At 44.5% G+C, this 21,789-nt stretch overlaps 1 protein-coding gene across 2 annotated transcripts in view; it reads right to left on the bottom strand.

Annotated features, from left to right (window-relative positions):
- Positions 1-21,789, bottom strand: part of FRMD5 (FERM domain containing 5) — a 334,173-nt gene that overhangs the window by 29,783 nt on the left and 282,601 nt on the right. For both annotated transcript variants that reach the window (XM_081288807.1, XM_081288806.1), the window contains exons 2-4: positions 13,163-13,267; positions 8,312-8,354; positions 8,019-8,097 (exon numbers count right to left, since the gene is read on the bottom strand). In XM_081288807.1, coding sequence (XP_081144933.1) covers positions 8,019-8,097; positions 8,312-8,354; positions 13,163-13,267 — 227 coding nt within the window. The remainder of the gene's footprint in view (positions 1-8,018; positions 8,098-8,311; positions 8,355-13,162; positions 13,268-21,789) is intronic.

Genomic DNA, 21,789 nt, shown 5'->3' with positions numbered 1-21,789 from the left:
CAAGTGGTAGCACGCTCGCCTGGCATGCGTGTGGCCCGGGTTCGATCCTCAGCACCACATACCAACAAAGATGTTATGTCTGCTGAGAACTAAAAAATAAATATTAAAAAAATTCTCTCTCTTAAAAAAAAAAAAGAAAACCATGCCATTAGAGATGGACACACTGGGCTTCCTTGTGCCTTTGCAATCAAGTAGACCGGTGGGTGAAGGGACTAACTCAAGAGTTGGGCCTTGGTTTGTTGACAGAATCTGTCCAATGTGGAAACTGCCCATGATTATTGGGACAGGTAAACCAGACCTCTTCAAATATGAATAAAGTATACGAAGAGGAACTGGTGAAGGAAGCATGAAAATCAAGCAGAAATCTGTGGCCAACATCTCTTCAAATATATAACTGGGCCTTGGTGGAGGCAGAATAACAAGAACAGGAGCTAATAATGGTAACTGACACATGTTGAGCACTCACTGTCTGCAGGTCCAGGTGTTAGGCACTTCATTAATTTTTTGGTGCCAGGGATTGAACCCAGAGGTGCTTAACTACTGAGATACATCCCCAGTCCTTTTTTACTTAGAGACAGGGACTCCCTGAGTTACTTGGGCCTCACTAAATTGCTGAGACTGGCCTTGAATTCATGATCCTCCATGGTGGCACAGGCATGTGCCACCATGCTCAGCACATACTTTATATTTAATATCTCATTTAATTCTTATAAAACACTTTGAGACAGGCACTATTGCTAACTCCATTCTTCCAGATAATCCGAGGCATCAGTGTTTCTCTCATGGACACACAACTAAGTAACAAAGACAGAATTCGAATTTGGAGTTGCTGGACTCCTGAACTGGCTCATGTTTTACTGCCCTCCTTGTACTCTAACTGCTTTGTAGTTTCACAAGTAATGGAATGCACACTGTCACAGTGGAATGGAATTGATAACTTCACATTTTGAAATGCCTTTACAAGGGATGTGATCTTGGATGATCATAATCTTCCTAAGAGCAAACCTGTGAGATTAGCAGGTCCATCAAACCCTCAAGTGAGTTACCTCCCATGGTAGGCCCCTGGCCAGGGAGCCTCTGTGGTATTTTAAAAATACATGCTCAAATGATTTGATATTCCTCATTTCATAAGGTAGAGCTTAATTCTCCGCTTTTGAGTATGGATTGGACTTTGTGACTCCCTTCTAGCAAAAGAACAAAACAGAAGGGAAAGGTCTGGCTTTTGAGACCGGTTCATGGACTCGTTTAGCTTCCTCCTCACACTTTTTCTTGGATCACTCATTTTGTCTGCCTAAGCTGCTGTACGGAAAGGCCCATGTGGTGAGCAACTGAGGCCTTTTGCCAAAAGCCAGCAAGGAACCGAGGCTTTCTGCCAATAGCCATGTGAGTGCACCATCTTGGAAGAGGTTTCTCTAGCCCCAGTCAAGCCTTCAGATGACTGTAGTCCCTGCCAGGCTCATGACTGACCCTGGGCCAGAACCACCCAGCTAAGCTGCTCCTAAATTTCTGACCCACAGAAACTCAGATAATAAATGTTTGTTATTTTAGGCTAGGCTTTGTGGTACTCTATTAGTTAGCCATAGATCACTGCAGCGTCCCTAGGGAAGTAATGGAAATGTAATGAAATTCCCTTAAAATTCCACCAGTCAGAACCAAAAGAAATTGGGCCCCCCTTAGACTATTGGAGGTTTCCATTGTTTCTGTTTTCAGACTGAAGAAGAAAATAATTCCACATCCCTTATCATGTAAAACTGCTCTTCAGGATATAGTTGCATATCAGCAATATCAGCATCACCTGAGAGCTTGTGGAGACTCAGACTATTAGGCCCGGCCTACACCAGCACTTTTTAACAAGATCCCCAGGTGATTGGTACGTAGATGAAAGCTTATGAAGCACTGTCCTGAGAAAATTCTAAAGCATCCTTCTTACCACATTGGGATGGACCATCTTCCTCAAACCAAAGGGAAGGTGAGAATGGTAGCTTGGCCGTTAACAAGAACCTTTTTCCCTCCTCCTACCAAACCCACTCTGCTTGAGTTTGACAAGAAAAACCGAAGGAAAAAAGACGTCATGCTGAGTGAATAATTAAGATGGATCTACCAAATCAAGCTTGTCTTCACTTTGCTTCCCACAGTGAAATGCCACACGGTGTGTGGGAGACAGCAAGCTAGCACTTCTCTGCCTCTCACTGTTCCAACTCCCACCTTCCCCAGGCTTTGGCAGGATGTGGATGCAAACCTTTTGCCCCTTACTCACTGATCACTCCCCAGGCCTGGATTCAACCACCAATCCTCCCATGCTGTTCTGCTCATCGGTGCCCAATACTCAGGGACAGAACATACTGGACTAAAGGAGATATTTAAAAACAAATCTGGGCAGGCAAAGGAACATCCATCCTCCTGCGGGGAGCTCTTCAGGGTCTGTGTGCAGGGGTGCTGCTGTGGTTTGCAAAGACCCCACTAAAGCTTCCAATTGCAGCTCCCAGCCCCACTCCAGGGGGGAGATGCTCCATCACACTGAGAGCTGTGGTCTTGATGGGTGCTTGGCAGGATCTCAGGTCAACCAGAATGGAGACAAGTCTCTGCACCGTTGGGGCCAGGGGTGGTTCCTATTGACTTCTGGTGATAGGACAGCTGTAGGGAGTTCAAGGATAAAGCCTGGTGGCATTCTTCTTCTTCTTCTTTTTTTTTGGTACTAGGGATTGAATTCAGGGGCATTTGACCACTGAGCCACATCCCCAGCCCTTTTTTGTATTTTATTTAGAGACAGGGTCTCACTGAGTTGCTTAGTACCTTGCTTTTTTCTGAGGCTGGCTTTGAACTCATGATCCTCCTGCCTCAGCCTCCTGAGCCACTGGGATCACAGGCGTGCCCAACCTGGCTCATGGCATTCTTAAGCAAGGGAGGGGAGAGGGAAGGGAGGGAAGGGGAAGGAGGGGCAAGTCCACATCCTAAAGAAACAAACCACCTTCTTTAGAGACAAGAAGAAATGAGCTCATGGAAGAATCCACAGATGGCTTCAAGGGAGAGTGTGGCACAAGGCTGCCCCTTTCTTTTCTGCCACAGTGACAGGAAATAATGCACAAGGGAACAGAACTGAGACCTCACTCTCATGGAATGAACATTTCAGTGGAGGGAGACAGATAGCTATATGGTAATCAAGGTGATAATGATGAAGACCCACACTTACTGAGTGCATTCTGGGTGCCCCACACTGCACTGTTCTACATGCTCACCCCTATTTATTTATTTTTAATTTTTTTCTTCTTAGTTGTTGATAGATCTTTATTTTATTTATTTATATGTGGTGCTGAGAATCAAATCCAGTGCCTCACACATGCCAGACAAGTGTGCTACTACTGAGTCCCAGCCCCAGCCCTGCACACCTCTATTTATATCCAAATATACTTATGGTAACTTTTGAAATAAATATACACCTTTAGAGTTCTGTTGTTTTGAGAAAATAGGTGACTGATTAGAATGTTTGAAAAAAAATACACATTTGTACATATATATGAATGCATAAATAAAGGATACATAAGCTTTAGATTATAATTTCTAACTGATTTTAATGCACCTATATCAGTTTCACTGAAATATTCACAGAATTGAAAACTTGGGACTTAATGAGTTAATCCTTAAAACACCTCTATGAGATAACTGCCATTCTTGTTCCCATTTAATAGACGGGGGAAACTAAGTGCTCATGGATACCTGTTGCTTTTCCTGTCTATAAATTAAGAATGATCCAGGATTTGAACCCAGGTCTTTATGATTTCTTCAACCAGGGGTTAGCAAATTATGGCTCACTGCCAGACTTTCCAATGAAATAACATTTTATTTGGATACAGACTTGATCATTCATTTATGTATTGTCTGAGGCTACTTTCACACTACAATGACAAAACTGAATAGCTGCGATGGAGAAGGTATGGCCCCCCAAAACCAAAATACTTACTATCTGGCCCTTTATAGAAAAAGTTTGCCAATCCATTTTAGCCTAAGCTAGGCTCAAGTGATGTTCACTGAAAGAATAATTGACCTAATGACTCCATTTGTTATGGTTTAGATATCAGGTGTCTATCCCCCAAAAGCTCATGTATGAGATAATGCAAGAAAGTTAAAATGTTTGGGTTATGAAAGCCTTAACCTAATCAGTGCATCGATCCCCTGATAGAGATTAAATGGAGGTGACCAAAGGTAGGTAGGGTTTGGCTGGGGGCAAGCCTTTGGGGTACATATATTTTGTACCAGTGAATGGAGTAGTGGCTCTCTCTCTGCTTCCTGGTGTGATGTCTTGAGCCATTTTCCTCATCATGACTTTCTGCCATGATGTTCTGCCTTCCTTAGGGCCCTGAGGAATGAGCCAGCCATCTATGGACTAAGACCTCTGAAACTGTGAATGCTAAATACACCTTTTCTCCTCTAAAATTTTTCTTGTTAGTTCCTGTTGTCACAGTGGTGAAAAAACTGACTAAAATGCCATTGGTGAATGTACACAGTCACTCACTGTATTAAGTGTTTCGAGCCCCTGGTGTGGCGGACACTTTGCTTCCCTGTAAGGTAGGGTTCCACTTGTAATCCGTTTCCTTTTATCACTTGATCTTTCCAAACAGTTCATATACCTGCAGTCCCTGAAAAAGCTAAATCTGGTGCCTAATCCCCCATTTTATCAGTCTTCTCTCCAGCCTAGACAAGAAAATCTATTTATTACTTTTAAAAATGACAAAAGAAATTAATCAGGATTTGGAAACCAAATTTATCCTCTGGGAAGAATCCAAGACATGAATTGAAGCGCAGTTCTTCACTCCCTGCTTCATCTCCTTTTCTCAATCTGGCTTTATAGGAATGGCTGAGATGGCAGTGAAATTTAGGACCGACATTGCCAGGAAAAAAAAAAAAAAAAAACACACTGACAGCTAAATTAGTTTGGCAGGAAGGTGGGATAAAGGGATCTAAGCCAGGAATGAATTATGGGTATTGAGTGAGGCTGGGGAAGGTATCTACTCTCTTAAGATCAGTAGGGACGTGAATGAGAAACACAGCTCATTCCATGGCCCTGCAGAATGCCCCAGGGAAGGGGTGGCATGAACAGCACAAATCAGGGCGAGGCACCCTGTGGTTCATGCCACTGACAATGCTGGGAAAGAAGGCTGGTAAGGTGAAGAGAGGGGAAATTGTCCAAGGTGGTTAGCATGCATGCATGCAGATGGGAGAGAAGCTCATAAACCTGCCAGTGTCCAGGTTTGCTGACTTGGTGAGAGGCCTGGCCATGGTCCCAATGCTGCACTTACATGGAGCATGTAATCAATCTAGCAGCAAACACATTGAGCTGTTGCTCGGAGAAAGGCTCACTGGGGGTATATCAAGAAGCAAAATACACTAGTATAGTAGTTACTCCTGCCAACAATCCTAAGAAGAATAGATATTACTAGCCCCATTTTATAAATGAGTTATCCAAAAGGTCAGAGAAGTTAAATATCATGTCCGAGCCCAGCAGCCAAAAAAAATAACTTGTTGGACCTGAGCTCCCAGGTTTATTCTGCTTCTTGGGTAGGAGGGTCTGAACATTAATATGAGATAGTGACATTTGATTTGGAAAACTGTATTAAGAACTCCTCCTAAAGACCAGTAGAACCACATATTTTTGTCTTTCAATCAAGGAAAGTGATGTTACCGATAGCTCACAGATTTGCATTAGATCAATCCTTTTAGCCCCACTGTTGGTTCAGTGAAGTGGAGACCAGGTAATCCTGATTTTGGTGTTAGGATGTGAGGAACTGGGCTTTCAACAAGAATGTGTTAAGTTTGTTTGGGAAATGTGAACAGGCACATAGGGGTCTCCCCTGGCACCTTCAGTGAGGGCTGGGGCTCAGAGCTGAAGTGGACTAGCACTTTAACAAAACTCCTCTCTGGTTAAGTTGCAAGAAAGTTTAGAGGTAAAATGTTTGGGTTATGAAAGCCTTAACCTAATCAGTGCATTGATCCCCTGATTGTGAAACATTGGTTCTGCCCTCATTTACTGTCTGAAGCTACAGGGTTGCTTATTAATATGGATGGGGTTAGTTTTTTTTTTGTAGTTTGTAAATGGACAGAATGCCTTTACTTTATTATTATTATTTTTTAAATTTTTATGTGGTGCTAAGGATCGAACCCAGTGCCTCTTGCATGCTAGGCAAGTGCTCTACCACTGAGCTACAGCCTCAGCCCCTGGGGTTAGTTTTTAGACACAAGTGGGAGTCACCCCATTTTTATGAGGATAGGCAGAGCCTGCAGTTTCTATGCCCCATAGGGAACATGGGGTTTGGTTCTAGCTACTACACACCTCACTATCCTCAGTGCTTTAAAGTAAGTGGGTGCACAGAAAGATCCACACAGGATCTTTCTTTCTTTTTCTTTTTTTTTAAAGAGAGAGAGAGAGAGAGAGAGAGAGAGAGAGAGAGAGAGAGAGAGAGAGAGAGAGAATTTTGATATTTATTTTTTAGTTTTCGGCAGACACAACATCTTTGTTGGTATGTGGTACTGAGGATCGAACCTGGGCCGCACGCATGCCAGGTGAGCGCGCTACTGCTTGAGCCACATCCCCAGCCCCACACACAGGATCTTTCTGACTCCATCAGAGGAAGATTCCCACAACCCCTTCCTTCCTTGTGCTACTTATTTTCCTTACACTGCTTCCTGTTCATTGTCCTTTTCTTTTTCATTTCCTGATTTCCTTTCTTAGGGAAACTTTTGTTCTTTTCTCTTTCCCTGGTCTTCTGTTTTGTTTGTTTTGGTTTTGGTTTTTGCACTGGGATTTGAACCGGGGCCTTACACATGCTAGGCAAGTGTTGAACCACTGAGTTGCATCCTCAGCCCTTTTTATTTTATGTTATTTTATTCTGAGACAGATTTCTTGCAAATTGCCCAGGCTGGCCTTGAACTTGCAATGCTCCTGCTTCAGCCTCCAGAGCAGCTAGGATACGAGGTGTATGCCACCACACCTTTTGCTCTTTTCACCTGATGGAAATCATGCTCTTCAGAATGGCAATGAAAATAATTCTATATTATTCCTTTCTTTTTCCCTCTTTCTTTTCTTTGGGATTTTCCTAAGTAGTTTAGGATCCAGAAATAGATCTCCAAGTCTGTGCAGGACAAGCCATCGATATGACAGCAATAGCCTCATTCCTATCTTTGCCATCTCCAAGATTACAGGGAAGGGATTTGAGCTGTTGGTGCCATCTCTTCCTCAGTTCTACAACTCCCTGGCATTACTCTTCGCCTATGGCCCCCACCAGCTATAGGTAACATCAAGATTTTGCTTATGTTGAAATAAGGACTCCCTGTTATAGAGAGCTCCTGAATCTTTGAGGTGAGACTTTTAGTGTGAATTTGGCTCCGATGTACAAAGTCCTGGGGAAGCTCTGAAGCTCCTATTCACTGACGCTCTTGCAGGATGGTTGTGGGCACACAGGCTCTTTCTCATCCTTGAGTGGTGCTGGACGAGATAGAATTCATGTTATGTAGCTGTCTGCCTGCCTTAGAACATGATCCTCACAATAAAGAGTTTATCACGGACCTGTTCTAATGGCACACCAGAGTTTACACAGTTGGATTTAGAATCTTCCGTATTTCCCAGCCTGTCTTTCAATATCAGGCCTTGGCGTTTCCTCCACTAGACTTTTGGAGTCTATCTTCCAAAATAAGAAGCAACCCAGCTTTCTCCAAAAACGTCTAAAACAGCCATATCATAGGTACCAGAAAGATGCTTTTGATTATTTAGTTCCACCAGAAGCCCTCAGAGTGAGCAGGCAGAGATGAAGTATTCACATTTGAAGGAAGTTCATGCTGCTCTGGTTCCATTGAGGGGTGAGCTAAGAAAGAATGTGGCAATGAAATACAGAAGTGGGTTCTAGTAGAAAGGGTTACTTCCTAAATAGTTCCTTCATAAAGAGTTAGGAGTGTCCACATCAGAGGATCTGAGGTCACAACCCTTTCTGACAGGTCTCAGTAGCTGGGGGCAGTGTGTGCAGCCTCACCTTGTTATTTCTTCTTTCAGAGCAGCAGGGTCTGCGGGGTAAAATTTCACACGGAAGCACATGGTGAATGGAGGCTGGGCTGCAGAGAAAAAGGAGTCCATTAGGGAGACCCTCTCCCAGAACATGTCCCCCCAATGTGCTGAGGCCGCTGAACCTCCAGAAGAAAATCCTCAATTAGGGCCAGCTTTTACTCAGAGGAGGGGAAAATCATATATGTAGACTTCTGACATTTGGGAGGCGTGTCCACCCGCCCCAAGGGTGAGGCTTTAGTTTTTTTCATACAGAATACTTACATCTCAGCTGCTTCACAACCGACTTTGTAAACTCCAACCAATGCTGAAACAGAGAACGCAGGACATGAAAACCCTAATGAGAAGCAGTGTCAAGTGTAACTTGTTTGATCCAATTGAAATAACTAGACAGATTATAGCCTAGGGTAAAAGCTGTCCAAAAGCTTGTGAAATATAGGCTTGGAGAGTAAAGAGTGATATGATTTTCTGAAATAAGTGCCCCATGGAGCCAGCTGTGAGGTGGGGAATAGCTCCAGCTTCACATGCCATCTCTGGGCTTCCCTGCAAAGTCTGCCTTCTTTATAAAGCAGGGTGCCAATGTTCTGAGCCATGTTCCTGGCATGCCAGCAGGCATCAATGATTGTACATCTGTGTGGTGGGGACAAAGGCCCACCCGGCCCAAGCAGAGAAATGCTGTGCTCACTGGGTGTTGTGTGTTGGGTACTGAATTTGTTTTTGCGAGGAGTGGGGGGCAAAAGAGTGGGATAGAGGCTATTGGCAGCAACTCTAGAAAGTACTGACAAGAGGAAATTTCATAAATGGAGAGAAGTCAGAGATGGCTGGCATATACTTCCATTTTTGTTTGAATAACATAGATTGCCAAACCTTGTGTTAGAGAACACATACTCATGATTCCTTGGCATACGGGGATGTTTAAAGTCTAAGTTTCATAAGATAATTAACCACAACCAATGTGTAGAATTCTATCCTGTTCCCCGGGATGTTCATAGGATACAGTGGTGATACATTTTTCCCCATGGTACTTATGTTTTGGGGAAGGAAGCAACAAGATCATTCTATATCTGTTTCTTAATTCTACATGGGGCCTTCATACAATTTATTATTGATATTTTTTTGTTTTTATGCTAAGCAGGTAACTTGTCACTTTTCAGAGGGCTACAACTGCTATTATTTGGGTTTTGATTGCCCATAAGTAGCTTAAGGCCATAGATGTAAGCTCCAGGAGGGCAGGAAACTATCTTAATTACCACCTGTGCCTAGCACAGTGCTCAACACATAGCTGCTAAATGGACAAGGGGACTGGATCCACACTTTCCTTTTTTCTGGCTATTTCCCTTTAGTGTAATGTCTTGGCAGAGTCCTCCCTCTGGCAGGAAAGCGGCCAAGGCCATGCAGACGGTATCCTGGCCTCCCTCGATTCCCCGCTCTTACCTTCTGGGCTGGGCTGTGGGTCATGTAGTTAATGGACCCACTAAGAGCCAGTTCATCCGTCAGCTCCACATGGATAATCTGGGCTGACATTCTGCTCTCTTGCTTCCTCTGATCTGAGTTCCCACGAGGCTGGCAACTCATTATAGCCACTCAATGTGGTTAAGAGGTCCTTCTCACATTACATGGCCCACTGTGGCTCCGCTTCGCAGGGAAGCAAAGGCAAGAGATGAAATTGTACAGAAACAACTGGGGTTCCAGGCTGTGCCTGTGAAGGCAGAGGAGGCCTATCTGTTCAAAGCACACCGGAATTGTGTACAGTGAAGGAACGTAGCAAACGTCAGGGGCTCAGTAAACAGAACGCCCTAGCCATTAGACTGAGAGATTAAAAGAAATAAACAAAGGAAGATAGAAATTAAAAGGAAGGACTCTGAAAAGGCATTATCAGCAGAGGGCAGATGGAGCTGAATGACAAAAAGGCAACTTCCCTTGGCAATAGCTGGAGAGAAGACTTTAGCTTGTGTGTAGTGAGAACTCAAGAAAGGATGAGGCTGAAGGAAGTTAGGCAGGGCTGGGAAGGGAGTGGAAAGCTGTCACAGCCTGTCCAAGGGGTGTTAAGGGTCCAGTGGAGAACTCTTGAGAGGATCCCAAGAATATGATAATGCCCAGAGTTGCTTTTTCAGCTGCCTGGTTAAATCTGGGTCCCAGAATCCCTAGCAAACTAATAATGTTAGGCTCTGGGAAAAAGGATCAGGAGAGGAGGTAAAGAAGATTCACAGAGGGGGGTTTCCTGCTGCATTTGAGTAAATGGGTCACAGTGATACAATCTTCAGACACTGGGACTTTGAAAGGGTGCACTGGAAAGTCAAAGGAAGGTAGAGGCTCTAGGTCTGAGTCAGAAACAATGGGGAAGGGGCATGAGGGCAGCCCCTTCAGGAGAGACAAGGAGAGTTCCAGACATATGGAGACTCCTACTGAGCAAGCAGTGATGTGGGATGGACCCTATCGCCAGGTTGTGACTACCTTTATACCCCGGGGAGCTGGGAGCTCACTTCCTTCACCTCCACTATGAATCCACGGAGTAGGGTAACTTCTCTTACCAGTCTGTTTGCCTAAGACCCTTGACGCCCTCTCAAGCCTCTGACAGCACAGCACTCCCCACCCCCCAGGTGCAGAGTGCACTGCTTGCCACGGCTGCCAGGTGTGATACCAGTGGGGCATCTGAGAAACCACACAGGCTCTGCATTCAGACAGGTCTGAGCTTGAGACTGGCTTTGCTATTTATCTTGGTTGGGGGTTACTTAACCTGTCAGAGACTTCACTGATTCACCTGAAGAATGGGTATCATAATTACAAACACTGGTTCCCACTAATCTTAAGGATTAAATGAAATAACATATGTGCACCTCTTAGCTTAGTGCCTGAGACAACTCAGTGCTCAGTGTTCATCAGCCGAAAGGGCCTGGTGTGTGTTCACAGCAGAGCCTGGCACACAGTAGGCATGTCATAAATGTTTAGTCCTCCTCTTTCCCATTTCCTTCTCTCTCTCTAGCTCTTCTACCTTTTAATCTTTACCACCTCCATGTATATTCTGATTCTCCTCAAGTACATTCTAGTCTAACCAAAAAAACAAACAAACAAACAAATAAATAAATCTACAGGACACATTTTGCCCTTTCTTTTAAAAAAATATTTATTTATTTTTTTTAGTTGTAGGTTGACACAATACCTTTATTTTATTTTATTTTTTAATGTGGTGCTGAGGATCAAACCAAATGCCTCATGCATGCTAGGTAACTGCTCTACCTCTGAGCCACAACGCCAGCCCACATTTTGCCCTTTTTGTTTCACACACTAGAACCTCTAGGAAATGAATAGATTTTAGGGTAATGGACCTTCCTTTTTAGGGACAGAAAGCTCAGACCAAACAAACACACACTAGATATAACAAAGCGGTCTACCATTTTATTGTGAATGGCTCCTACAGTAGGATGAGGGACATGTAGCTTCCTGGCATCAACGTATTTTTTCTGGCCTTCTGCTTAGTCTAGAGCTAAGAAGCATATTTATGTCATTGAGTGGAGCTTTTATAGAGTGAAGGGCTGACCCCACCACTACTTCCCAAACACTGATGCTGCTCAGAACTCTGGGGGCTGGGAGGAATGAAACACATCAGAGAGAAGCTGGGGCAGGGCTAGTCAAAGGAAAGGGACATGGTCCTTTAGATTCTTTCCTGAAGCTCATGTGTTTAGTACATAACCCTAGATGTAATCTGCAAGACAAAATGGTTCAGGGCATCAAAGAAAAACAGCACAACTCTGACATGGTGAGGGGCATATCCACTCAGTGTCATGACCCCCCACAGTGCAGGGATCTGCCCCCTGAAGATGGTGGAGACAAACCCCATGTTTGAATTTGAAGGAACTCCTGGACCCATAAAAGGAGGGCCCTCTGGTATTTGTGATACTGTTTTTTTGGAAAATGGCAGATAAACATGGGTGGTGAGAGGCTGGATGCTTCTGCATATTTTCCCACTTTAATGTGGATGTGAAGAGCACATTCCCACAGACAGCAAAGGGAGGATGAACGGAAATTATAGCAACTGCAGATATGGGCAAGATGGGCAGATGGAAGTGAGAGATAGGGCACTCTAAATCATTAACTCATTCATCCCTTCCTTCTTCAGCAAATGCTCCTTGAGCATCAACAACATTCCCGGCTCTGTGCTGGTTACATGGAAGACAGTGATGAGTAAGAAAATCTAAGTCCATGCCCTTGGGGGAACTCACACATTTGCAGGGAGCACAGGTAATTGCAGCAAGGTATAATAAGTACTATGACAGGATACAGGTCCAGAGAAGGCCCTTAATACAGAGCAGGATTAGAGAAGACTTCCTGAGGAAGTGAGAGTCCACAGTAAGATCTTAAGTGTGAAATGGAGGTAGCCAGAAGGAAAGTGTGGAGTGCAGAGAAGTGAGGAAAAGGAGAAGCATTTTCCAGCAGCAGAGCTGCAAAGATGAAGGCTCTGGAAAGAAGGCATGGTGTGTCTGGAGAGCCACAGTATTGTCTGGCTTCACTACAGCAGGGAGGAGAAGGTCAAGGGAGGTGAAGCTGGAGATGAAGTAGAGGCTAAGGATAATGGGCTTGTTCCTGTATCTGTCTGGAGCATCACAGTCTTGTCAACGCCTGTTATCTGCAGAACTGCCTTTGTTACACAGAGCAGAGCTGGAACTGCAGGATGTGCAAGGTTCTGAAGGGTCCATGTCAGTCTCTCTGTCTTTCCGAATGGGGTTGGCATGGTGCCTCAGTGAGGCCCTGCCTAACCAGAATATCGAATTACAGTCCATTTACTAGAAAGGGGGCAGGAAAAGCCCACCCAGTGCACTTGGCCCTAAGACCATGACACTATCCCATCTGCTATGCCTCAAACCAGGCTACTTTGGGCAAATCACTTAAGCTCTTTAGGCTTCCATTTCTGCATGTGTAAAATGCCAGACTTCTCTAGATGAGCCCTAGCTAAGGTGCTTCCAGGTCTAATGCTATGATTTAAAGCAAAGGCATTCAAGTGCAGGGTCTGGCTGGTCCCTGACTCCCAAGGCTAAACTCTGAATATGAATAATAATTTAAGAATTCAGGCTTATTAACTGACCTTCTGCTCCCTTTGTGCTTTGAATTTTGACTTACCCGCTGCTTATCTGGGTCCACAAAGCGGATCCCAAAATAGTCTTTCTCAAGTAGGTTCAGGTGGTGGCAAAGAAGGTCAAACAGGTACTGGCCTTTGGCATCTCTCTGAAAAAAAAAAAGCAAGCTCCATTGAGAAATGAGTGGTCTTCTTCAGCATGACTTTGTTTTTATGGTCATTAAAAACTGTTTATAGCTGTTGCAAATGGAAATAAAGAGGGCACATGTTCACAATTGGGTCCTGCATTAGACAGTCTCTGGAATTCTGAGGCTTTCAGCACTTGGAAGAAGCCCAACAACCCCTCCTGCCCCCCCCCCACCCTGTGTGCTCCCCCCTCTCCCTTCCCCTCCCCCACTAAAATGTCAAAGAATTCGGCATAGAGTCAGTAAGCCAAGTTCCAATGTCTAATGCACAAATATCTCTTAAACAGGAAGGAACAGGCAGCTTCAGCTTGGAATACAGCAGGAATAATATCAAATCCAGCAGGCTCTGCCTCTAAAGGCTATCTTGAATTCGTCCACTTTTCTTCATCTTCATTCCCAACTCCATAGGTAGAACCACCACCATTTCCCAACTGGACCACTGCCAGAGTCTCTAAGGAATTCTCTGCTTCCACTCTTTCCTTGCTTAGGCCATTTTCCACACAGCAACCAGAGTGATCACAATTTTACAATGTTTTTTTGCTGAATAAGTAACACAAGTGCATTGTACTCTATTGAAATGTACAAAAGAACATAGTATACTATGAAGAGTTAGTTTTGCTTCCACTTTAGTCTCCCTGTGTACCAGTTTCTAACCCCAGAAGCAACCCACTACCAACTTCTTGTGTATCTTTTATGTGATATTTTCTATATAGGTAAACCTATATATGTGCACATCTTCTCTTTAAAATACATTTTCAAACTTTTTTTTTTTTTGGTACTGAGGATTGAACCCGGGGTGCTCAACCACTGATCTACATCCCAGCCATTTTTAATATTTTATTTAGAGACAGGGTCTTGCTGAGTTGCTAAGTGACTCACTAAGTTGCTGAGTCTGGCTTTGAACTTGAAATCCTCCTGCCTTAGCCTCTCAAGTCACTGGAATTATAGGCATGTGCCACCACATCTGGCATCTTCACACTATTTTTTTTGCAGTGCTGGGGATAGAACCCAGGTCCTCACACATGCTAAGCAAGAGCTCTACCACTCAGATACATTTCTAGCCCCTCTTTGCAGTAAGTTGTTATTATTATTATTATTTATTATGTTGGCACTGGGGATTGGACCCAAGGGCACTTTACCACTGAACTACATCCCCAGTCCTTTTAAAAAATTTGTTTTAAGTTTCTCAGGGTCTTGCTAAGTTGCTGAGGCTGGCCTGGGACTTGAGATCCTCCTGTCTCAGCCTCCTCAGTCACTGGGATTATAGGCATGTGCCACCGTGCCTGGCTGCAGCACAATTTTATATTTTACTCTGTTTCTTGTTTTGGTTTTTTTTTTTTTTTCCATTTAGGATATCTTGAAAATCCTTCTATAGCAGTGCATACTAATATACCTCAGACATTATCCAGTTCCACATTGATTGTTTTAATCTATTACAAACAATATGATAGTGAACATTCAGTGATCTTTAATTACACTCCTCACTTCTGTTTCACATTGCCAGGGTCTTTCCATTGCTCTCAGAATAAAGTCCTACCTCTGGTCATGGCCTGTAATGCCCTATGTAGCCTGGCTCCTGCCTTCTCTTTGAGCTCATCCCAAATCATTCTCCTTACTGCATTCTTGCTGTGGCCTATTCCTGAACACACCAAGGCTTTTCTGCCTGTGTCTTTGTCTTCCCACTGCCTGGCATGCTCTTCCTATAGCTCTTCTTAGCCACTCTTATCCTTGAAGTCTCAGTTCAAAAGCCCCTTCTGCAGAGAGGTCTTCCCCTAAAGGATGGCCTTTCTCTAGCTTTCCATCTCATTATTCTGTTTATGGTCTTCATAGCACTTATAATAGTCTGTAATTACCTTTTTGACTTGTTTACTTATTTGTTGTCTGCTCCTTTTTGAGACTGTAATTTTCATGAAAATGGGGCCTTTCCCCAGGTCAGCACAGGGCCTGATAGAAGGCAGGAGGTCCTCAATGGTTATTTGTTGAATAAATTATTGAATGAATAGCAGGTAGAAGGTTGGCTACAAGGTTTTACAAAATGTTAAGATGTTAGGTTGTTTATAACCCATAACTTCTACTTCAGAGACCTGCCTGGGTATCTAGGATGACTGGAAGAATGACTTTCAGGGAACTTTCAGAACATCTGAAGGCCTGCAAAGCATCCATCTCTAGGTCTGTCCCCCATGACCTCTGTAGTTCCGCTGACTCACTCTGGCCTGTCCATGTCTAACTTTGTATCCAAATTGAGGCTGTCTTATAAGATCCAAAGATCTCACCTGTACCAAGGTGAGATTTATATGTATACCAGGGCTGTGGTACAGAAGGATCTGGCCTGGTTCCAAGAAACAGGTCTTAAAGACATGCCTGTTCATGAAAGGTTTACATCTCCCCTCAGCCTCTTCTGCTGGCTCACCCTACACTATTGAAGGAGAACTAGGGCAGTATACCAAACCTCTCACAAATATCTTAAGAAGCTTATCTTTGCAGGGATGGAAGGATGAGTGGTAGACAGCTCAGCTAAAGGAGGAGGGACCATGTGGGTGCCTCCCTCTCCTGTTGGCTTCACACTTCCTATGTGTGTGTGTGTGGGGGGGGGGTGGGCAGTGGTACCAGGGATTGAACCCAGAGGCACTTAATCACTGAGTTACACCCCCAGCCCTTTTTTGTTTTATTTAGAGACAGGGTCTTGCTGAGTCGCTTAGAGCCTCACTAAATTGCTGAGGCTGGCTTTGAGCTAGTGATCCTCCTGCCTTAGCTTCCAGAGCCGCTGGGATTAGAGGTGTGCGTCACTACCCCTGGCTCCCCTCTCTACTTCTGAAGTAGTGGTCCCATTCCCATACCCTTTGGTTTCCCACAAGAAAGAGCTACTCTCAGGGCAGAGATTAGGAATCACATCAGGACTCCCGGGTGTGGGCCACAAACTGGGTTTTTTTTTTTTTTTTTTTTTTTTTAAAGAGAGAGTGAGAGAGGGGAGAGAGAGAGAGAGAGAGAGAATTTTTAATATTTATTTTTTAGTTCTCGGCGGACACATCTTTGTTGGTATGTGGTGCTGAGGATCGAACCGGGCCGCACGCATGCCAGGCGAGCGCGCTACCGCTTGAGCCACATCCCCAGCCCACACAAACTGGGTCTCACCACTTGCTCACTGATGCCTCAGAGCTTAAACTTGTGTTTAAGGCTCTCTGAGAGTGGAGGAAATATGTTCAACTCTGTCCTACGCAACACATCTTACACTATTATCTCTTTCAGAAAAACGGAAATGGAATTGTACAAAATGCATATTGTGATTATTTTCCTCTACAAAATTTTACTTTGCACCAAGCTGGCTACTACATTTGGGATCAGCTAGCATGAATTTTAATGGCTGAAGGAGCTTGCTTCCATCCATACAGCAACCACATTATAGGAGCCTGGGAAACAGCCATGGGGAAACTGCTTCTGTCATGGAAATCACAAGGACTTTTAATAAGAATCCTGCCTTCCACAACTCATTCTCAGGGGCTGGCAGCTCAGATGTACTTGTAAGGCTCTCAGCTGCTTAAGAACCTTAGATTTAGTAGATCCAACTATAGAGTTTTCCCACTTCACAGGAAGAAAATGGAAGCATGGCTTTTCTCTTGTAGGAATTAGGAAACAAGAACCTATCCCATTACATATTCCCTGTAGCTATAAAAAGGATCTTTCTCTGGTTATTTCCCAGCATCTGGTGGGTTCCCCTGGTGTGCTCCCCACCAGGAGGTCATCCTTCCCTCAGGTTCCCATCTGCCTGTGGTAGATGCATGGCTATGAGGCTGTTTTCGTAGACCCATAGAAAGAAGCATCTTCCTTTGCTGTTTCTCCAGGGATAGGGCTGGGTGAAGGGAGTGGGGATAGGAGGTAGAATAGAGCTGCTTTTGGCCTCCGATCTCCATGAAGTTCAAATTTCCAGCCTATACAAAGGCAGAATGACTCAGCACTGTGGAGGTACTTTCTACAACATGCCCCTCCCTTGGGGTACTTAACGCCTGTGACTGGAGGGGTGGCCTGAAGTGGACTCTGGGTGGAGTCACTTGCAGCTGTAACATCAACAATAAGCCATTGGCATGAAAAATTTTCGGAATTCTACAACTTCCTGGTCTCAGGAGTCCCCTTGCACTTACAGATGCCAGCTGTGTTCTAAGAGACCCTCCCCATGGCCTCCTATCCCTAAGTCCAGGGTTTTCTGGAATATTCTGTGCAGCCAGTCTTCTCTTTTGGTGGGATGGCAAAGCCCAGGGACTCTATCTTCTCTTCCCTTTGCCTGTAGTTACCTTGGCACTATGGCTACACTGCACTTTGTGTGCTGAATGTTGAGCCATTGATTATTCGGCAGAAACAGGCACTGGTACTGACAGGTGATTACTGTTTAGTCACAAAGTCAGAGCTCCATGCCTGAGAACGTTTATCTTCAGGACAAGTGAGCTGAGGCAGAGCACCCAAATCCTTATCCTCCAGTTAAACCTCAGAGCTTATTCTCCTCCCAAGACATTATTGGGTCAAAGTAACTTATATTAAGTACTCAGTTAAAAATAAATTTGAATTTTATGAACCACAATAATACCTACACATATTTGAAAATAACAGTTCAGGTAAGAAAATCCATTTATTCTCTCCATATGGTGCACAGAACAATCCCTGAAGCTCTTAGAAACACATTGCAACGGAGGCTGGGAGAATTCTTCTTGCTCCTCCCTGGAATGTGTGATTCTGGTTTTCTATGTTTTGCCTATTCTTGAGCGAAGGGACTGAGGCAGCAAGCAAGTCTGAGTCAGTGACCTAAACTTTTCAAGGTTAATTGCATTTTCTGCCTCATAATGCCTTTAAGCCAGAGAAGCTTTATTTTAACCCATCATGGATGGAGTCAGGCCCTGGCATGGTGAATCCTGATGAGGGGAGCCAACATGAAGAGAGCCCCCACTCATTAAGCTTCACCTTATCCAATCCCATCTACCTGTGAGGCACACATATTTTAAATACCAACTAAGTGAGGCTTTGAGGGGACAAGAAGGATTACAGCTTCCTTCACCTTCAGCCACATGCTGTTAAATGGGAGCTGACTGAGGTTTCATGGGCCCCTGAAGAAGGCAGAGATAAAAGGGAGGGATTACAGAAAGTGGGCCCCTGCTGGCCAAAAGTACAAGAGGCCAGGGGTTAAAGAAGACCACACTAGCGCTGGGGTTATGGCTCAGCAGTAGAGCGCTCGCCTAGCATGTGCAGGGCCCTGGATTTGATTTTCAGCATCACATAAAAATAAATAAATAAAAAATAAAGGTATTGTGTTCAACTACAACTAAAAATAAAAATATTAAAAAAAAGAAGAAGAAGACCACACTAAGATAAGGGAGCTTAGAGGAGAGGCAAGAGCTGAAGATGTCCTCTAAGTTTGACAGGGAAAAGATTGGCACTCAGCCTCCATTCTAGCTTAAATTCATATTTAAATTTCTTGTAGGCCAAAGGCATCCTTGCTGTCCTTGTCAGAGCTCTCTAAGGGCACGTGTGTGTGCCAATGTCTGCCAGCTGAAGGAGCAGATGCTGTGCAAAAGTTCTTTAATGTCATAGAGGAATGGACACATCAGTTCATCTTCTCAGGGCCATGGCATGAGTGAGCAGAGCAGAAAAGTGTGACTGAATTACTGGGGCAGCTCTTACCTCCCCTGGTCCCACACTACACCCAGCCCAGCTATCTGAGGCGGAGGGAGGATGAGGGGCATAAGTGCTAATTGCAGGGCCCCAGATTTCTAAACCTCAGCACCTTCCACACTCACTTACATTTTCCTTGAAGGGAGGGAACCCCTGTGGGCTCCTGGCCCAGGAGCCCACTTTTTCTTGCTTCGTGGTAAACCAACAAAATCTGTCCAGGAGCTGCTGAGGCTGCAGCTAGGAGAATAGCCAGCTCACTCTGGGAGACGGATCAGGAATCTCATTCCAGGGGGAAATACAGAGATGCCCACTTGAAGCCACACTGTCTTATGCAGCAGGCTGCCATGAATACAAAAGGGACACAGCTTAGCCCTGCCCAGGTGTTCTTCTGGGTCCGGTCTCAGAACTCAGCAGTCAGGCTGGGAAGGATGGGGCCCAAGCAGGCACTTGGTATCCAAACTGTAGCACCAGGAGGCTGCCAGGGGAACAGATGACCATGTGACTCCCAGGAGAGCAGCCAAGTCCAGAGGGTGGGAAAGCAGAGTTCAGGGGGGAAACAGGATCTGTGTTCCTTAGCCATAGTTCTTATCTAATCTTTAATATATTCAGGAACTTCTTTGCCCCAATACCCCCCATTCCACATGCAAATTAAGAGAGCAGGGTGGTTTTCATGATGCTGCACTGATGCCTAAAGGGTCAGATGCCAGGTGCAATGCTGCAGGGAGCCCTCTTGGCAGACCTTACTTAGGTCAGAGAACTGGCTTAGATCACCACCACATGGTGTGGCACTCAAAGGATGTGCACGTGGGGTGGGGGAATCACATTCAATCTGGAACACAGAGGTCACTGTGTGCAAGTAAATGTCATGGGAAGGAGGACTGAGTGTTCTTTCAGCACAGATGGCCCAAAACAGACCCAACAAGGGAAAATAGGACCCTCTGAGCAGAACCTCAAACCTGCAACTGTTACAGTTTGTAAGAGCAGGGCTAACAGGAGGGCCAGACTTATTGAGATATTAATGATGATCCTTCTAGAGCTATACCATCTCATTCCTACATGGGTTCTTTTTGTCTAGTGGTTTCTGGAAGAAAAGAAAAGAAAAACAGAGCTTGGCCTGAAGAAAATCAGTATGTCCATCTTTCCCATGGCAAGGCCATTTTTACAAATAAGGGGACAGATTCTTAGAAGCATCACCACCACATCTTGCTACTGACCAAATAAATATGAGTTGTATTTTTCTGGCCAGTGAGAATATTTCAGAAGACTAGTAATATCAGAGCTGCAGAATTACTAGAAACTTAGCCAGGCTTGCTTGGGAAAAAACAAAACAAACAAAAAGTCATTAGTTTGTGCGCAGTTCATATTCATATTCTCTCTCTCTCTCATACACACACACACACACCCCTTCCCATACACCTATGCTTCTCATATAATACTGCTTCAGATTACTTTTAAAGAAAGTCAACTTCCCCTTGCCCTTAACCTAAGGACAGTTTGACAACTATTTTTTTTTAAGTTGGGGGGAGGGGGGCAAATGCACGTTATCTGACAAATCTGGGAATTTCTGTGGATGCAGGGAGAGGCCTGGGTGGTCAGGGATTATGAGAACAGTCCATCTGTACCTATTCCCTTAACCTCATCTCCCCCACAGAAAATGATTGACCAACACCAACATAAATGATGGATCCTGAGTGGACAAACCTCATAAATAGAAGAGATTGGGATTTCTGAATCCTAGTACAGTCTCATTTTCAAGTATCCTCCCCAGAACACTTGCATTCCCTAGAACTTGAGGTGGAGGTAGGGGAACAGAGTGGAAGTACACTAGAAAGGTAAAAGCCCTGAGAACAAAAGCTAGACTTGGTCAAGGCCCTGTTCAGTTGCTCCTCCTCTGTGATCTCAGACCGGTACTGAAATCTGTCTGAACTTCAGTTTCCTTATTTATAAAACAAGGCTAATACCACATCTCTAGAAGGATTATTTTTGAGGTCCCAAATAAGAGACATAATGTACATAAGAACCCTGTGAATCTTTCCTACCAACTTCCCCTGCCTCCTATGACTCCTCTTCCTTCAGAATGAATGGACTTAAACTCTATGAGGCTTCAGCAATGAGAATGTGCCCTCAAGGTACAGAAGCCCACTTTCCCTGGATAAGAACTCTGGGGTGGATCCTGGCCAGCTATTCACCTTGCAGTGTCCCCTCCCTTATAGGAATCTGACATCATTTTGGAAGTCTTCCCTAAGTGGTTCTCAAAACACAGATCTGCATCTTCTCTATACCCCGAGGCTATGTCTCCCAGACTTGGTCAGAGAAGAGTAGAAAATATAAAAGACACACAGTCAACCCAAACTCCTTTAGATGCCTGGCAGTTGTTCCTCCTGCTATAGAGAAAAAAGGCAGAACCTCTTCTATGTTCCTGACATACTCTGTGAGAAAGAGGAGTTGAATGAGGTTGAAGACCAGATACCATACAATTCCAGTAGACACTGTACCTTATAATGCCTTGGTTTTGACTAAATTAAAAAGAAAAATGTATCTGGCAAAAAAATTAACTCAGAGCCTTTTGGTGGGGGAGCAGGGGGTAGTACCAGGGATTGAACTCAGGGACACTCAACTACAGAGCCACATCCCCAGCCTTTTTTTTTTTTTTTTTTTTTAATTAGAGACAGGGTCTCACTGAGTTGTTTAGCACCTTGCTGTTGCTGAGGCTGGCTGAGGCTGGCTTTGAACTTGTGATCCTCCTGCCTCAGCCTTCTGAGCTGCTGGAATTACAGGTGTGGGCTGTAAAGTCTGGAGACTACTGGACAGTGGTGCCTGGCAACTCAGAA

The sequence above is a fragment of the Spermophilus citellus genome, assembly GCF_964194105.1.
Source record: "Spermophilus citellus genome assembly, chromosome: 4".
In the NCBI taxonomy this organism is placed as follows: Eukaryota; Metazoa; Chordata; class Mammalia; order Rodentia; family Sciuridae; genus Spermophilus; species Spermophilus citellus.
Note: the sequence above shows the minus strand (reverse complement) of the source record. Positions and strands in the feature narration are given on the sequence as shown.